Source organism: Tursiops truncatus, chromosome 2 (genome assembly GCF_011762595.2).
Source record: "Tursiops truncatus isolate mTurTru1 chromosome 2, mTurTru1.mat.Y, whole genome shotgun sequence".
NCBI classification, from domain to species: domain Eukaryota; kingdom Metazoa; phylum Chordata; class Mammalia; order Artiodactyla; family Delphinidae; genus Tursiops; species Tursiops truncatus.
Window position 1 is genome coordinate 157,477,724 of NC_047035.1, and position 18,234 is coordinate 157,495,957.

Sequence of the window (18,234 nt, forward strand, 5' to 3'; positions counted from 1 at the left end):
TCTACAAGAAAAACTGGTCGGCATCTCTACTTCATAAAGTCTTAAGCCGTTTTTCGCTTGAGTCTGTGGCAAACATAGGACCTCTTAGTTTTATAAGGAGTTGGTACCAAGAAAGGTGTTATGGCCATCCCCTTTGTGGCCAAACTTTTTTCACTGGAAACAAATTAGGTGCCTCAGTCACCAACCTGGGACCCAAGTGGGTTCTAAGAGGGGAAGGAGGTAGGGCATAAAGCTTAACATCACCCCTCAGAACCCTGCACGTGGGGGACCCAGTGTTAGGAGAATGAGGCATAGCTACATCCACTCTCACTACTAAGGTCTTCCTTCTTTCATATTTATTTTCTTATTTATATTTTCTAACTTTTCAGCAATAAACATATGTTGCTTTTGCACAGACATATAGTGATTTGTTTCTAGTTAAAATAAAATAGCTTTAAATATGTTTAAAGAAAGATAAATTTTTTCTGTTAGATTATAAAATATATAATTAGTAAATATAAAAATATAATTATTAAATACTAGCCTACAGAAGAGTAAGCATATTACTGGAAAACAGTAGGAGGTGAGAACTTATTAACATAAGAGAAACTATACAAATCAATGAGAATGATATAGATTATTAATAAATGGTTTGGGAAAAATCAATTAGTGATAAGCAGTTAACTACATATCTCAACATATACACCAAAAGAAACTCCAGGTTAGTAAAAATGTTTAGTCTTTTTAATGAAACCATTAAATATTTTAGAAGAAAATATGGATGAGTGGTATTATTTATAAGTTTTTGAAGATTTTCCAAACAAAAACAATGGAAGTGTCAAAAGAAAATATCAGTACATTTGGCCACATAAAATTTGTGACCAAAAAACTTAGTTTAGGGCATTCCCTGGCGGTCCAGTGGTTAGGACTTGGCGCTTTTGCTGCCAGGGCCGGTGCAGCCACACACACACACACACACACACACACACACACACACACACTCTCAGTATAAATGCAAATACAGATAAGGCATTAACATGCATAATTAATAAAACATTCTTTCTTTGTTTACAATCAAGGAACTAAATTTTTTAAAAAGCTTTTTTGATGTGGACCATTTTTAAAGTCTTCACTGAATTTGTTACAATACTGCTTGTTTTATGTTTTGGTTATTTTGGCTGTGAGGCATGAAGGATCTTAGCTCCCCAACCAGGGATCAAACCCACACCCGCTGCATTGGAAGGCAAAGTCTTAACCATTGCACTGCACGGGAAGTCCCCTAAATTTTTTTTTTTTAATGATCAAAGGATACAATCAGTTCACAAATTAACTAAGGGTACCAGAAGCTTTCTACTCTTACTTGATATGGATAGGGGTTCAACCTTCATCATCTTGCCTCAAGACAACATTTGTTCATCAAATGCTGATAATTCTGTGGTAATTTAATCCACCGAGATCTTGATATTCTCACTACCTTACAGGACATCAAATTTACCCATTATGTGGATGACTTCATGCTGATGGTATTAGGTGCATAGGAAATAGGAGATAGTTTAAAAGTTCTGGTAAAAATTTATTTTCCCACTGTTATGATTTATGTTAACCCTCTTAAAAAAAATCAGCATTATCCATTTAAAGAAATATTTCCCCCAGAGTTAAGCACAAATCCTAAACATCACCTTGGCATCACAAGTAATTTACAAAATATAATGCTAACCATATAATCAGTTCTAACAGTGACCAACAGCAGCTTTGGTGGATAAATGAAATTTGTGATTCGGGGTACCGAGAAGCATAGTAACAGTTCACTTTTAGAAAAGGTGTATTTAAAAAAAAAAAGAAAAGGTGTATTTTTTATAAAACCCAACCAAGAGAGACATTCTTTTTACCATATATGTACTCCTTTAACAACTCTTTCTTCAAATTTTATATGAGACGATTTGAGGAGATCTTATGACACTAAGAAGAAGCATGAACTTAAGAATCTTAAAATCTAACAAGGATGAAGCAGCATACAGAAAGCGGAACCAGGGTACAAGTATGCACTTGCCCTCCTATCAACTTCCCAAACAGGAAGAAAAAAAATCACATTAAGTTTTGATAAATTTTGAAGTCAGTTTTCTTTGTGCTGTAACAGTATAAAACATTATCTTTCAGCAAAATTAAAAATAAAAAATTATGAACCTTTTGGCCTAGCAGAGTTAATGCTGACAAGATGCTTCTACTTGGTGGGAGCTATGCTCCCTCCACCAGGAAACATTGTGCATCAGGCTTTGCATAGTTTTTTTAAATTAATTAATTAATTTAGGCTGCGTTGGGTCTTCATTGCTGCATGTGGGATTTCTCTAGTTGTGGCGAGCAGGGGCTACTCTTCATTGCGGTGCATGGGCTTCTCACTGCGGTGGCTTCTCTTGTTGCAGAGCACGGGCTCTAGGAGTGTGGGCGTCAGTACTTGTGGCACACGGGCTCAGCAGTTGTGGCTCACAGGCTTTAGAGTGCAGGCTCAGCAGTTGTGGCACACGGGCTTAGTTGCTCCGAGGCATTTGGGATCTTCCAGGACCAGGGATCGAACCCGTGTCCCCTGCACTGGCAGCAGATTCTCAACCACTGCGCTATCAGGGAAGCCCCAGGCTTTGCACAGTTTGATTCACAAATTTCTTATAATCATTCAGTCATTTGATATTTTGGTTATAGTCGATTTGGGTTTCTTTTTAGATAACGATGCTTATTTCCGAATAATATAAACACAGTCTCTCTTTTGTTCTTCCTGGAAATCCTTTAGCAACCATCTTCTCCAATCCTCCATATTTTGTCTCTTCTTTCTCCGTCTTCTTGCACCTCTGTCTCTTTCATCACCTAGTTCAGAACTTCCAGGAGAGTTATACAGACATTCCTAACATCTCAAGTTTACCAACAACTGGTCGTTAACATGCCTCAGGACTGTGAATGGAGGCAACTGGTTGATCAAAGATAAAACACATCTTGTATGAAATCAATCCAGAATACTTAAGGAATTTCACATGCTGCAGAACTTAAAGTTCTTTTTATCCAGTTAACAGATCCTCTGTGTAAAAGATACTGTTAGCCTGGCATTCAGTCCTACCTTGCACATTTTATCTTCCAAAAAAGAAGGCAGATTTTCCTCAGGAAGACATTCCATCTTCTTTATTGTTATATTCACTGCGATATTTTCAAAGACGAAAAAACCACTTACTACTCACATCCTCTATGGCATTATTTAACGTCTATGGAGAATCTGACCCATCTGTTCCAGTGCTCTGCCTGATGGGGGAATTAGGATCAATCTACTGAATGCCTATTATTCTTTCACTCACTGAAAATTTATTAGCTGTCTACCTATAAAGCACTCCATTTAGTCTTAGAGATACAAGTGTTCAAGATTTCTTCCTAGAACTCAACACCAGGTGGGAAAAGGCAGACACAGAAACAATAAATTAGAGAACAGCTTTTTCTTTCTTCTTCTTCTTTTTCTTTTGGCCGCGCCATGTGGCATGCAGGATCTTAATTCCCAGACCAGGGTTTGAACCTGTGCCCCGTGCATTGGGAGTGCAGAGTCCTAACCACTGGACCACCAGGGAAGTCCCCAAGAACAGCTTCTTATGAACATACAAATCAAATGCTATGGAGAAAAACAGTTGGACATGTAGCCTAAATGGAAAAGGGCTGTAGAGAAAGACTAAGAAGTCATCAGCATACAGATGATACAAAAATATAGAGAGAAGCTAAAAGGACCAAGGATATATATATAACCTTAGAGTTTACCAACATAAAATGGAGAGCAAACAATAAGATCCCACAAAATAATTCCTGAATTTTAACATAAGCATAAAAATGTTATCAATAGAATAAAGGGGGAAATAAGAGCTGTAATCAACTAAAAGCAGTTTCTCTTGTCCCCATTTAAACAATAAATAGATCATTCTACTAAATCCCTAGATTAGCTATTTCAATATTAAAAATATTAAACTGATAATGATTATGGAAATATAACATGACTAAATTGCATAGGAATTTTAAGGGGAAAGAATACTGAACCATAATATAGTACAATAAAATATCATATAAGGGGGAGGAAAAAATAAAATGACATAAAAAATACCAAGACATTTATGTTGCTTCCATGATGTTTCGGATATTGCAAATAGTGCTGCTATGAACACCGGGATGCATGTGTCTTTTCGATAAATGTCCACTGACAGGTGAATGGATAAAGAAGATGTAGTATACATATACAATGGAATATTACTCAGCCATAAAAAAGAATGAAATAATGCCATTTGCAGCAACATGGATGGACCTAGAGATTATTAAGTGAAGTCAAGTCAGAGAAAGACATCATGATATCACTTATATGTGGAATCTAAAAAAAAAATGATACAAATAAACTTATTTTATTTACGAAGCAGAAATAGACTCACAAACATAGAAAACAAATTTATGGTTACCAAAGGGGATAGCAGGGGGATGGTGGTGGGAGATAAATTAGGAGTTTGGGATTAACATATACATACTACTATATATAAAACAGATAAACAAGGACCTACTGTATAGCACAGGGAACTATACTCAATATCTTGTAATAACCTATAATGGAAAGGGATCTGGAAAAGAATATATATAGATATATATATGTATAACTGAATCACTTTGCTGTACACTTGAAATACAACACTGTAAATTAACTATACGTCAATAAAAATTTTAAAAAATACTAAGACATTAGAAGCTTTGTTAAAATAGTTACTCACACACATACCCCATACATGATTATGATGGAAATTACACAAATATTTCAATTTTGAAAAATCTTATGAATAGAATTATATCACCCAGAAAAATGTTCAAACAAAAATCTGTTAATATATGTAACCACTATTTTTGACTCATGGGATATAATTAGAAGGCAACTTCATCTCCCACTACCCTTTTAAATATTCAGAGGTTCTTCTCCCAACCCAGGTTGAAAACCCTTACTCTCAAGTAATAAGTCCAGAGTTGCTTTAACTCACAAAGCACTGAAAAACAATGTCCAGCCCCGCATAACTATACGGAACTATAAAAATGCCAAGTCAGAGTTAATCAGCTAGGCCATGCTACAGGCAGACCACCTGCAGTAGGGGTGGAAAGTAGGCATGGTCCCCTTCCTTCAGCTGGCTAATTAGGGTTTCCCATGCTGCCAGGTTCAAAACTGCAGGAGGCGGTAGAGTTCTTATGTGAGATGGTTTTGAGCAGTCTGGATCTGGCAATTGTTTTAGAGCTGACTCTTTCTCTCAGGGGCATTTCTGTGCCCACAGCTGTTCTCACCTGTAACTCCATTGACCTAAGTGAATGTAATTTATTCTTTCTTCTTAGTTCTTAAGGAATCCAGAGCCCCACTTTGGACTGTCCTGTTCTGAGGCCTGTTCACACCTCTAAGTGGCCCTTTTGTGTGGTATCCAACGTGGATCCACCACCATGGCTCACTTTCTCTCCTTCACGCTTGACTAACATCTGGTCCTCGATAAGCACTCAAACAGTCTTTGTCAAAGCAAATGCTGAGAGTGCAGAACAGTCTCAACACATAGCAGTTCTTCTCCTGTCCTGAGCCAAAGTAACCTACCAGTTCCTTCAGATTCCAGGTTCCCTGGGTATGAGTTACATACCTGCTCCCAGAACTGCAGGAGATTAGATTCATATCAAGTTCCCCAAACTAGGTTTTACAACCTCTCTCCCTCTCACCCTCTCTCTTTGGCAGCTCTGTAATTTCTTTTTTCATGAAATACATTCTCAAATTCATAACAGATTAGCTATCCATTATATTCCCATATGAAGCATTGATACATAACTAAATTAAGTTTCTGTTTTAAAGGTGGGGAGGGGTGTGTGTCGGGGAATCACATTCTTGCCCAAAAGGATAGGGATTCATGTGACAGAATGGGGGCAGGGGAGAATCTGCATAGAAATAAAATCCTCAGTTCAAATGTATCAACTCTCCAAATTTTATGTCCACGACTAGGTGTTATTTTTTCAATTCAAAGATCAAGTCTACATTCCAACATATTTTATTAAAATATTACATACTTACATTAAGAAAAATGCTTATAACTAGCCAGATTGTAGTAACTCAGTATTTACTTTAAAATGAATATGAACGAAGAATATCTAAAAATAAAACATTTATCAATTTCCACAAGTAATCTATTTAATAGGTATAGGTTACTTGTAAAACTCTGGCATTGTGGTAGCTTTCAATGGACAGCTTTAAAAAGTTTACAAGCCCTCTCAAAGTCCATCCTTATTAAACTGATTTGGTTGAAATGTGACTCAGAATAAGCTGGGGAAATATACTTTTGGCATGATGAGGGGAGGAGGTTGACAAATCATCTCCATTTTCTTTTTTTAACATCTTTATTGGGGTATAATTGCTTTACAATGGTGTGTTTCTGCTTTATAACAAAGTGAATCAGTTATACATATACATATGTTCCCATATCTCTTCCCTCTCCATTTTTTAAAAAGCAGCTATAAATTTGGATAAACTGTTTAATAAAACAGCCATTTCAGCACTCTGGAAATTAACTGAAGATCTGCAACACACTAAGAAGTGCTTATTCATGAAACCCAGTTAGGGAAATAACCTGTGAGCCTGTGGGATTACTGTGCTGCCACATCCTGGGCCAGGTCTACGGGTGCAGTAGTTCAACCAGGGCAACAGCAGACCCAGGGAACAAGGCTTGTTGTCACTGCCAGAGGGGACTCATTTGATATGATGCATTGTAAGTTAACCTGGGAGCTCAGTGGTAAGCAAACAAGGCTCAGTGAGGTTGTAGTCCTGTTTGGGGCAAACAACAGAGTAGCTAGGGATTTCACCGGAAGTTCTAGGAGGTAAGACAGCCATCTGGGTTTGATAAGCACTCTATATACTCCAGATGTACAGGCATGCAAAGCGGAAACTGAAGCTGGTTCAGGCCACCCACATACCCATGGTTGCCAAAGCCTGCACATATGCACAAGGGAGAAGCAAAAAAGCCCAACAGAAAGCACAGACCAGAACAGACTTGAAAATGACCTGAACACTGAATGTACTTGCCAGCCCACACAGATCCACTGGCAGAGTGGAGGCCTGACTGATGGGGTTTGAACACAACCTCTGTCCAATCTTTGGCTATAACCTAAGCTATGCAATCCAGCAGCAATGCTTAGGAAGCAAGATTTATTATTTTAAAAAATGAGTAGAGACATTGGTGACTGCACACTGCTGTGGAGACAGATTTCACAAATTTACTGGTGGCAAGTTACTAAATAAAACAAGAACAACCCTCTGGGGAAAAATTCAGAATTAGTAATTGCTACATTATCTGAAATTCAACAAGATTACAAAGCAAAGAAAGAGAAAGTGTACCCTTACTGAGGAAGAAAAGCATTCAATAGGAACTGAGTATCTCCAGATGTTAGAATGAGCAAAGACTTAAAAGCAGCTATTATGAACATGTTCAAAGAACTAATGGAATTCATGTTTAAAAAATTAATGAGAGCTATGATGAAAATGATGCAATGTATGAAGAATCTCAGTAAAGAGATACAAGGTATATGAAAGAACCAAATAGAAACTTGGAGCTGAAGAATATAATATATGAAATGAAAAATTCAGTTGAAAGAAGAAGAAAGAATCAGTGAACTTGAAGCTGAATCAACAGAAAGTATTCAATCTGAAGAGGAGAGGGAGAAAAGCAACGAAAAAAATGAACAAAGCCTCAGAAACCAGATCAACATATGTGAAAGGAGAATCCCAGAAGAAGAGAGAAAGGGCAAATAAATATATTTGAAGAAATAATTGCCAAAAACGTCTCAAATCTGATGAAAAACATTAATCTACAGATCCAAGAAGTTCAACGAATCCCAAGTAGGAAAAACTCAAGGATGTCCATATTTATAAACATCATAGTCAAACTGTTAAAAGACAAGGCTAAGAAAAAATTCTTGAAAGCAGCAAGTGAAAAACAACCTATTGGAAAAGGAGACCAAAATTACCATTAAAAGCTGTCTTTTCACCAAAAATAATGGAAGTCAGAGGCTGTGGGACGACACATTCAAAGTGATTAAAGAATAAACTGTTGGACTTCCCTGGTGGTGCAGTGGTTGAGAGTCTGCCTGCCGATGCAGGGGACACAGGTTCGTGCCCCGGTCCGGGAAGATCCCACATGCTGCGGAGTGGCTAGGCCTGTGAGCCATGGCTACTGAGCCTGCGCGTCCGGAGCCTGTGCTCCGCAACAGGAGAGGCCACAACAGTGAGAGGCCCATGTACCGCGAAAAAAAAAGAAAAGAATAAACTGTTAATCATGTATTCTATATCCAGCAAAAATATTCTTAAAAAACAAAGGCAAAATAAAGACATCCCCAGATAAAGACAGAGGATTTAAGATTATATAAACCAGTAGTTAATCATTGTATTAAGTTGTTGTAACACGTACAGATGTAACATGACAACAATAGCACAAAGGAAAGAAAAGGAGATGTACTGGAACAAATTTACTACATTTTGACAGAATTAAACTTGTATTATTTTGAAGGAGCCTGTGATTAAGAGTGATAAATGCATACTGTCATCCCTAGAGCAACTGCTAAGACATAACTCACAATAGGAGGAACAGGGAATTTCCTGTTAGTCCAGTGGTTAGGACTCCGTTCTCTCACTGCCAAGGGCCCGGGTTCAATTCCTGTTGGGGAACTAAGATCCCACAAGCCATGCTGTGCAGCCAAAAAAAAAGAAGAGGAACACAGGGATCTCTTTAGATATGAGAAAAACAGAAAACAAATGCAAATGGCAGATGTAAAAGCAACTACATAAATACATAAACTACATAAATATTAAATATGAATGAACTAAACATCCTACTCAAACAACAGAGAGTTTCAGACTGGATTAAAAAAAAAAACAAGATCCATATGATCAAGGACTTGTCTTTAGAATATATGATCTCTTACAACACAGAAGACAACAACCCAAAGAGGGAAGGGAGGATTTCAACAGACATTTCTCCAAAGACGATATACAAATGACCAAAAGCCTAGCAGAGGATGTTCAAAATCACTAGTCCTAGGGAAATGTAAAATTAAATCCACAATGAGATTCTACTTCATACCCACTAGATTGGCTCTGTCAAAAAGACAAGACTATAAGAAACACTGTACAACATATGGAGAAACGGGAACCTTCATACACTGGTAGTTGGAACATAAAATTATATAGTTACTTTCAAAACAGTTCATCAGGTTCTTAAAAAGTTAAACAGAAACTCGCCACATCACACAGCAATTTCTAGAAGTCTACCAAGACAAATGAAAACGTGTGTCCACGCAAAGACATGTATACTCATATATATATAAACACAGAGAGAAGCGGAGGGAAGGAGGGAGGGAGGGAAGAGAGGAGAAAGGGAGAAAGGAAGCAGGGGCAATAAAGAATGGGCAAATGAAAATAACTGGTATATCTGAATCAAGGGTATATGGGAATTCCTTGTATTATTCTGGTAATGTTTCTCTAAGTTTGAAAGTACATCAAAATTTTAAATTACCCAAATAAAAGGGCAAGAATATCATGTAGCAAGCTCCCTCTACCAACCTCAACGAAGACCATATACAGCTTAAAAGTTACTAGAAAACTGTAGGTAATTTTAATAAAATCACTTCAAGAATATAATATGGTTGTAAAACCAATACAATGTGCTCTAAAATAATTTTTCTACTGAGTTAAATAAAGTCATCTGTAAATTCTGTAACACATTCATATTCACAAAATCTGACTGAAAAATAAACACAACTTTCCATTTCTAACACAGCATAATTCAAAAGTTCACTCTGAACGGGACTGGGTTTTTGGTTTTATTTTGGTTTTAATGCAAAGCATAATTACATAGTTATTCATAATTTGAGGTGTGTTACTTGTTTATTTAACAAAATACTGCTGCTCTGAAATAAACTTCATTTTCAGAGTGAGAGTAATGTTAAAAAAAAAAAGACCATGAAAATGCAAGCTGCATTTTAAAAAGCTTATAATAATCATTTAAATTCCAATTGTATCTGTAGGTTCACATTTCTCTACTCTTAGATTTTTAAAAAAACACTTTATATATGGTCAATCTAGATCATAATTAAGTGCATCTTAATGAAGTTTCCACTGATGTATGTAGAAATATGATTTACCAATAGCCAAATAGCATCATTTCTTTATCAAAGATAAGTGGTACTATCTAGAAATAAAGACAATCCTTCAAGAATTTTATTTTCCTAAGTAAAAATACTTCCCAAGAGCTAAAGGCACAATTTCTATTCACATCTAGCACTGTAACCAACCATAAAATCATTACTTATTTTCAACTTAATAACTGATTGACATTTCTCAAACAAGCTGTTTTCAATCCTGATAGTTCTTTATTTTCTTTAATAAATTGCTATTTGCAGTAGGTGTCCATCATGAGAATAATCAAAATTAGATAAATGTGACAAAAGACTGACAAAGTGTTTCACACCCTTGAGTGATACCAAGAATGGGAGAAAAGTGTTGCAAAATACGACTACTGCAGTGCTACTTATGGTCTTGCAATAAAACCAACAATGCATCAAGAGCTATCATCTCACATCCAATTTCTTCCCCTCAAGAACAATCTGAATCTCTTTGGCATCCAAAGTCTCATAGGTCAATAAAGCTTCTGCTAGATTCTTGTGCTCTTTTGCATGAGTCTTCAAGATATGTTTTGCTCGCTCATACGAATCCTGAAATACAAAGCAGATATGTAAGAGGCAGAAACCTTAGGAGAAGCAAAAACCCTAAATGAGATAAAAAGCCTTTATGTACCCTAAAAAACTATAAAATCTATTGACTTCTATTTATGAAAGATAAAAGCATTTAAAAGCTTGGTTCCCTAAAGATAACTCTTTCATACTTTCAAATGTTATATTTTTAACCTCAAAATCTATCATAGAGATAACTGAGGACTACTTAAACAAAAAGCTACTTAAGAAATAAAAGTATACATTGTACTCATCTGCTTTCTAAATAAGGTCTGTGAACACAGATATCTATTTCTCTTTTCAAAATACGTGCTAAAAGGAAAGGGAGTTTGCTCCTTTTGCCTCTTGAGATTTCACCAATTTACTCAATCTAGAATGGCCAGAAAAGATATAATTTCCATTCTTTTACTTGGTAAAACACTTACCTCTCAATATTGTAATACAGTATCATTAAAGGTGATCCCTGACTTCCATACATTTTTTTTTTTTTTGCAACCCACCTTGACTTAAATCCTTCAACTCTCTTTCCAAAGGTGAGTCTGAATTAAGTTTATCAGCTTATGAATAACGGCAGTAATAACAGTTCATTTTTGGCAGTGTCATATTTGCCTGTACAATGTTTATGCCAATATTTTACTAGTGAATTATATTTTTGTCCTTATAAAATTGGGTGGAAAATGTAAAAATGAATTTACCAACACCAAGAAACACAGGTCATATAAGCACAATACAATTACTAGACATTTTGAACATAACCATGTCCAAGTAAAATAATCAAATTAAAGAAAATACATAAAATATTAGAAATATATCAGCTAAAGTAGAACTGAATATTTAAATCACAATGTAAATCGTTCTGGGCTTCCCTAGTGGCACAGTGGTTAAGAATCCGCCAGCCAATGCAGGGGACGTGGGTTCAATGCCTGGTCCAGGAAGGTCCCACATGCCACGGAGCAACTAAGCCCACGCGCCACAACCATTGAAGTCCCGCACCACAGCCACTGAAGCCCGCGCCCTAGAGCCTGTGCTCAGCAACAAGAGAAGCCACCGCAATGAAGAGCAGCCCCTGCTCGCTGCAACTAGAGAAAGCCCAAGTGCAGCAACAAAGACCCAATGCAGCCAAAAATAAAATAAATAAATTTATTAAAAAAAAAATACATACATATATACATATACATACACATATATATATATATATATATATATATATATGTATGTATATGTATATATATAGTTCTTAACCTATGGCCAGAATAAAATAAAGATCCAGTCTATGATCAGGGGTTCCAGTCTATGACATATTTAATCACGGCAGCAACGGTGCACCTATTAACTTTATAAAACAGAGGAACTTTAGGTTTTTTGCAAGCACCCAAATATTTAGGCACATTTTGACTAAATAGATAAATAAACATTAAAAAAAAAAAGATCATTACCCTCAGAAGGATTCTGATTTCCTGTTCAATAGCAGATTGAGTTTCTGGACTCAGTTTCCCTGTATCACTGTAGGTCATAACTCCAAGCTAAAATCAATGAAAAGAAAGAAATCCAACAGAAAAACCTCCAACACTAATGTATGTAACAGAGGAAGTACTATCCTATACATAAGAAAATAAATATCATGGGGGCAAGGAAAAAATACAATATAAAAATGCCCTTGAGGGCAAAAAAACTTCATTATTCTTCTGCAAGTATAATACTAAAAAGTGTGAGCAAGAGAGAAAATGTTAAATCCTAAGTATTGTTCTGAGTACCATCTTAGAAAACCTTAGCAGCTATTCTGTCCAGAAATCCACACTTCACAGAGTACTGGAAATGCTTTATGGAGCCACAGTGATAATGTAGGAACGTGAAGTATGTGGAAAGGGCAAAGTAAGCAAGCTCAACAAGTAGGTCTTCGATGTCATATGAATAAAAAAAGCTAAAGAATTTATATTATCATTTGGTTAATTCATGAAGTAATAACTCTTACTGTTTGAGCAGCTAGAATGGAAAGAGTATGTTACATTTCTCAGAAAATGACATTTAGTTTAGAGTAAGCTTTGTTAAATCCATCTGGAATGAGATAGGGGAAAATCTATCAACTTATAATGAGAGCCCTATCTCACAAAGAGACACTTGGCACATCAACATTTGATACATGAGGAAGGATTAAAATTAGCCATTACCTTTTCACTCATTCCAAATTTGGTGACCATCTGCTTTGCTATTTTGGTTGCATTATCAAAATCACTGGAAGCACCTAAAATTTTAAAATATACATAATACTCAAGTTAAAAAAAATCTTTAAACCAACAAACACAATTTGAACCAAAGCTATTCTTTACAGCCAACCTGTTGTAATATGATCAGCTCCAAATATAAGTTCCTCTGCCACTCTTCCTCCCATACTGACATCCATCTGAGCAAGAAGCTGAGCTCTAGTTTCGTTCCATCGATCATTCTCAGGCAACAGGGACACCTAGACAATTGAAAAACAAAGAAAAAATTCAGACACAGTTTTGAAACACTTACATTAATTAACCTGAATTATCATTTGTCTCCCATGACCTTACTTAATACCATGATGCTGAAAGCTCAGCGGCATTTAATAGAGATGGTCATGGTGATTGATGACCAAACCAGCTATGTACAAAATGAGGAAAGCAAAAGTGCAGTTTATAAATAATAAGTAGTTGATGATGCAATACAACTGTTTGTCCCTCCTTGCACAAAAATGTTTAAAACGTCTATAGGGACGTCCCTGGTGGTGCAGTGGTTAAGAATTTGCCTGCCAATGCAGGGGACATGGTTCGAGCCCGGGTCTGGGAAGATCCCACATGCCGCAGAGCAACTCAGCCTGTGCGCCACAACTACTGGGCCCGCGCTCTAGAGCCTGCAAGCCACAATCACTGAGCCCATGTACCACAACTACTGAAGCCCGCGCGCCTAGAGCCTGTGCTCTGCAACAAGAGAAGCCACTGCAATGAGAAGCCCACGCACTGCAATGAAGAGCAGCCCCCTCTCGCTTCAACGAGAGAAAGCCTGCATGCAGCAAAGAAGACCCATCGCAGCCAAAAATAAAATTAAATAAATAAATAAAAAGTCTATAATTAGATATGAAAATGAAACTTCTACTCAATGAGAAAAAACTTAGAAAAACTATTGAACCAGTCACTATGATACATAATTTCTTTTGAGGGGAAAAGAACAACTACATATTTAAGAATTATATTTTGCTGTCATTCCTGAATTACATTTCATAATGTAAATATATTATCTGAAATATTAAGGATATCCTTTATTAGCAGATAAATTTCACAAGTATGTCTGATTTCAAGACAGTTGAAGAAGTTAAAGAAGAAAGTATCAACACACCTAGGAAGTAGCTGAATTTTCTTTTGAAATGTTTTCATCAGCAATTTCCTATATAAGCTCCTGGGGAGCACTATCTGAAAGAAAAGAAAAACTAAAGATACTCACATGTCCAAGTGTTGGCCCTCGTGGCATGATTGTAGCTTTGTTGATAGGCATAGCATCTTTAGTGTAGTATGCAATAATAGCATGACCAGATTCATGATACGCTGTGATCGTTTTGTTTTTGTTATCAATTTCCACACTTCTACGCTCAGGCCCTAAGAATAAAAATTTACCTAAGTAAAATACTCCATTAGGAAGGTATATTTAAATGAATGAAGCTCCTTTGCCTCAAAGTCATTCTTAGAGTAATATGATTTAATGTCATTAATAAATATTTTAAAAGTGTGAAAGTTTAAAAAATGAGTTGACTCCACTCTACAACACATGTAAACCATAATTTGTCAACTGAAAACCAAACTGTAAAAACTATCATCTTAATCCTTATATCAAAAGGAAAAGCTTAATTCTATTTCTAGAAAATAAACTTCTAATTTAACAGGAATATCATAACTAACCTGTTTTGAAGGCAATTCAAGATTTAAAATAAAAATTAAATACTGAAAAACAGTAAAATTAACTATTCTTTTATCAGCAATATTGGACAAGAGGAAAGACATGGGCACTCATGCCCCGCAAAGAGTGTAATATAAGTTATAATATATTTGTTCTGTAAGAGGCCAAACTGTGTTGCTCTGTTAGAGTATGTATTTGCATGTTTCTATACCTTTATTTTTTATAAACTTTCTCTCAAAATTAAGAGTTTTTTTCTCGGACTTCCCTGGTCGCACAGTGGTTAAGAATCCACCTGCCAATGCAGGGGACATGGGTTCGTGCTCTGGTCCAGGAAGACTCCACATGCCGCAGAGCAACTAAGCCCGTGTGCCACAGCTACTGAGCCTGAGTTCTAGAGCCCGTGAGCCACAACTACTGAAGCCCACACTCCTACAGCCCATGTTCCACGAGAAGCCACCGCAATGAGAAGCCTGTGCACCGCAATGAAGAGTAGCCCCTGCTCGCCGCAACTAGAGAAAGCCCGCGCGCAGCAACAAAGACCCAATGCAGCCAATAAATAAATAAATAAATAAATAAAGAGTGAAGTACCACCAAACCAAAAATTACCAAGTGGCAATTTAAAAAAAAAGAATTTTTCCTCTAACATAATGAACAGTATAAGATAGGGGAAAAAAAAGAAGAAAAAAAGAAAACCTACCCATTAGGATTTTATCTTTGGAAAACTCTAGTTCCTTCATCGTAACCATTTCTTTTCCATCAACAGCTGCCTTTAAAGCAGCTTGGTTCACAAGATTCTCCAACTCTGCTCCAGAAAAGCCAACAGTACCTCGAGCTATGATTTCTGGATCAACAGCTATATGCAGACAGGACACAATATTAAAATTTCAGAAGAGCTAATAAAAAGCTCTTCATAAAGAACTCACATTGCAAAAGAAAGAAGATAGCCATCATGAACTGTAATTTTACAAAAGCTTACTTCACTAAATTCTAAGGGGAAAAAGCCAAAACTGCTATTAAACACACCATTAAAATTGTCATTGGGACAAATGACAAAAGTTCTTACATTTAAATAACTTTGTGATAAACAAAGAAAGGTAGAGTTGCCAGATAACGACTTACAAACCTTTAATTATGGCCTAACCACAAACTGAAAAAGCACATTCATAGACAACGTTTTGTTTTCAGAATTTCATCTTGGAATAACTTTGGACATAACAGCCCCCCTTATTATCGGAAACATATTTGGTTTTATGAATTGATTCAGATATCTTTGAAAATACTGCAGCTTTAATAGCTGCTTTTATTACTCAGGTGGTTCTATAATATTTCCATGTGTTTTGTTTTATAGTTTGCTTCCCCTCTTTTGGCCCCGAAGTGACTATATCATAAGGTACTATGCTCATAATATACAGGTGCTTTTTATATTATTTTATATTTTACATTCATCTAAAGAAACATTTATACATAGATTCATCAAGTATTATCTAAGTACTCAAAGAAAACTTTGTTTAGAATCGGGATTCAAAATGACAGAATCTCTGGATACACATTAATTGAGAAATGGACTTTATGGACAAACAAGAGGAGAGAAAAATAGACATTTAAAGGGATTTGTCTTTTAAGACATCCTGAGTAAGGACCACAAACAGGGTGGATTGATATATTACCATTTTATGGAGATAATGTCTGTATCATCGAATTAAGACTTACACTGATCAAACTTTATTTTATTGAGATACCACTTCAAGATTTCTGTTCGACCTTTTACATCTGGCCTGGGAACTGTAACCTGCATGTCAAAACGACCAGGACGTATTAAGGCGCTAAAGGGAGAATACAAAAAGAAAATATAAATTAATAAGCTGACTGTGCTGAAGGTCAAGTTAAACAGGACTGACATCCTAAAGAGAAGATGGAAAGACAATGGCAACGAATATTTATTTTGAACATAAATATTCAGATTAGTTCCTTATAAAACGTGGCTCAAATAACAGTTTCAATAACCGGAAGGCAGAACAAAGGTTCATATAGATAAATGTGTGCATCTAGATAGCATACAACCCGTCAGAGACAAAGACATGCAAGTCAGCCAGTCAAGGAACAAATAATTCTACAGCAATCTATTATGAGCGCTACACATCCATCTTACTGCTATTAAGTACAAAATGTTAAACTAGAGTCTTAGGCAAGAACTAACTATTAGATCAAATGAAAGTATGAATAACTTCTATATAATAAAACCAATAAAAATTTTAAACTATAGTAAATTTTATTCTAAAAATCCTCTCCACCCCCCACCCAAAAGCTTTGTGATGTTTAAGTTGTGAGAAGACTCTTTTAGCAGCTTTACTGAGATACAATTTTCATATCATAGAATTTGAAGTCGAAAACCCAGTGTAGTTTTCTTTCTAACATCATTATTGGAGTATAAATTTGCTTTACAATGGTGTGTTAGTTTCTGCTGTGTAACAAATTGAATCAGCTATACATATATCCCCATATCCCTCCCTCTTGCGCCTCCCTCCCACCCTCCCTATCCCACCCCTCTAGGTGGTCACAAAGCACCAAGCTGATCTCCCTGTGCTGTGCCGCTGCTGACCACTAGCTATCTATTTTACGTTTGGTAGTGTAACCCAGTGGTTTTTAATATATTCAGAGTTGCCCAACCATCACCACAATCTAATTTTAGAGAATTTTTACGCCCTCCCCCTCTCCTCCAGCTGAAAGAAACCCCAAATCTACTGGCAGTTATTCCCCATTTTCCCTAACCTCTGGCAACCACTAAATTACTTTCTGTTGCTATGGATCTGCTTATTCTAGACATTTCATATAAAAGCAATCATATAATATGTGATGTTTTGTGATGGGTTTCCTTCACTTAGCACAATGTTTTTAAAGTTCATCACTATTCTAGAATATATCACAAAAATTTTAATACTTACTTATCTAATGCCTCTGGGAAGTTCGTGGCTCCTATGATGATAACTCCTTCGTTGGGTTTAAAACTATTAAAAAAAAAAAGGACCTTTTCATTGAAAATTAAAACAGCACACATGTAGAAATGTTCTATGCAAAACTGTTTATCATTAATCTTACTGACAGCAAAGAAAAGGGATTGATCTTTTTAAAGCCCAAAATGATAAGGCATCTCTAATTGTTTTTTAAAATGCCAGTGCACTTCAATAAAAGTGTTAATAATAAATCACCAAATCATCTGTGGTTACATACCTTCATAATAATTTTTCTAGTTAGGAAGAGATGACCTGACACAAAAAGCTTGAGTCCCTGACTAATTTTTGAAAAATTATTTTCAACTTTACCAATTCAAATTATTTGCTCCTAGACTTCCAGAATGTCTTATATGACTTTAAGAAACATTTTTTTGATCTACAGCAACACTCAAAGCTAGTCACAAACAGTGCAGGGATAAGGGTATTCTCTCTTTACATCTCCAAAGAGACTACTACTTTCAGCTGGAATCACTGCTTTCCTGTCGTGCTACAGTAAATGAAAAATCTATTTCTTAATTTAAGAAAAGTTGATATAACAATT

At 36.1% G+C, this 18,234-nt stretch overlaps 1 protein-coding gene across 2 annotated transcripts in view; it reads right to left on the reverse strand.

Annotated features, from left to right (window-relative positions):
• Window positions 1–3,456: 3,456 nt before the first annotated feature.
• Window positions 3,457–18,234, reverse strand: part of YME1L1 (YME1 like 1 ATPase) — a 37,863-nt gene continuing 23,085 nt past the window's right edge. The window contains exons 12-19 of one of the 2 annotated variants that reach the window (XM_004325328.4): window positions 17,625–17,687; window positions 16,393–16,505; window positions 15,380–15,535; window positions 14,233–14,384; window positions 13,105–13,231; window positions 12,939–13,012; window positions 12,207–12,293; window positions 3,457–10,752 (exon numbers count right to left, since the gene is read on the reverse strand). In XM_004325328.4, the coding sequence (XP_004325376.1) occupies window positions 10,609–10,752; window positions 12,207–12,293; window positions 12,939–13,012; window positions 13,105–13,231; window positions 14,233–14,384; window positions 15,380–15,535; window positions 16,393–16,505; window positions 17,625–17,687 (916 nt within the window). In that variant the 3' untranslated portion in view covers window positions 3,457–10,608. Of the gene's footprint in view, window positions 10,753–12,206; window positions 12,294–12,938; window positions 13,013–13,101; window positions 13,232–14,127; window positions 14,385–15,379; window positions 15,536–16,392; window positions 16,506–17,624; window positions 17,688–18,234 lie in introns of those variants that run through there. The other variant, XM_073801575.1, reaches the window with a different exon arrangement.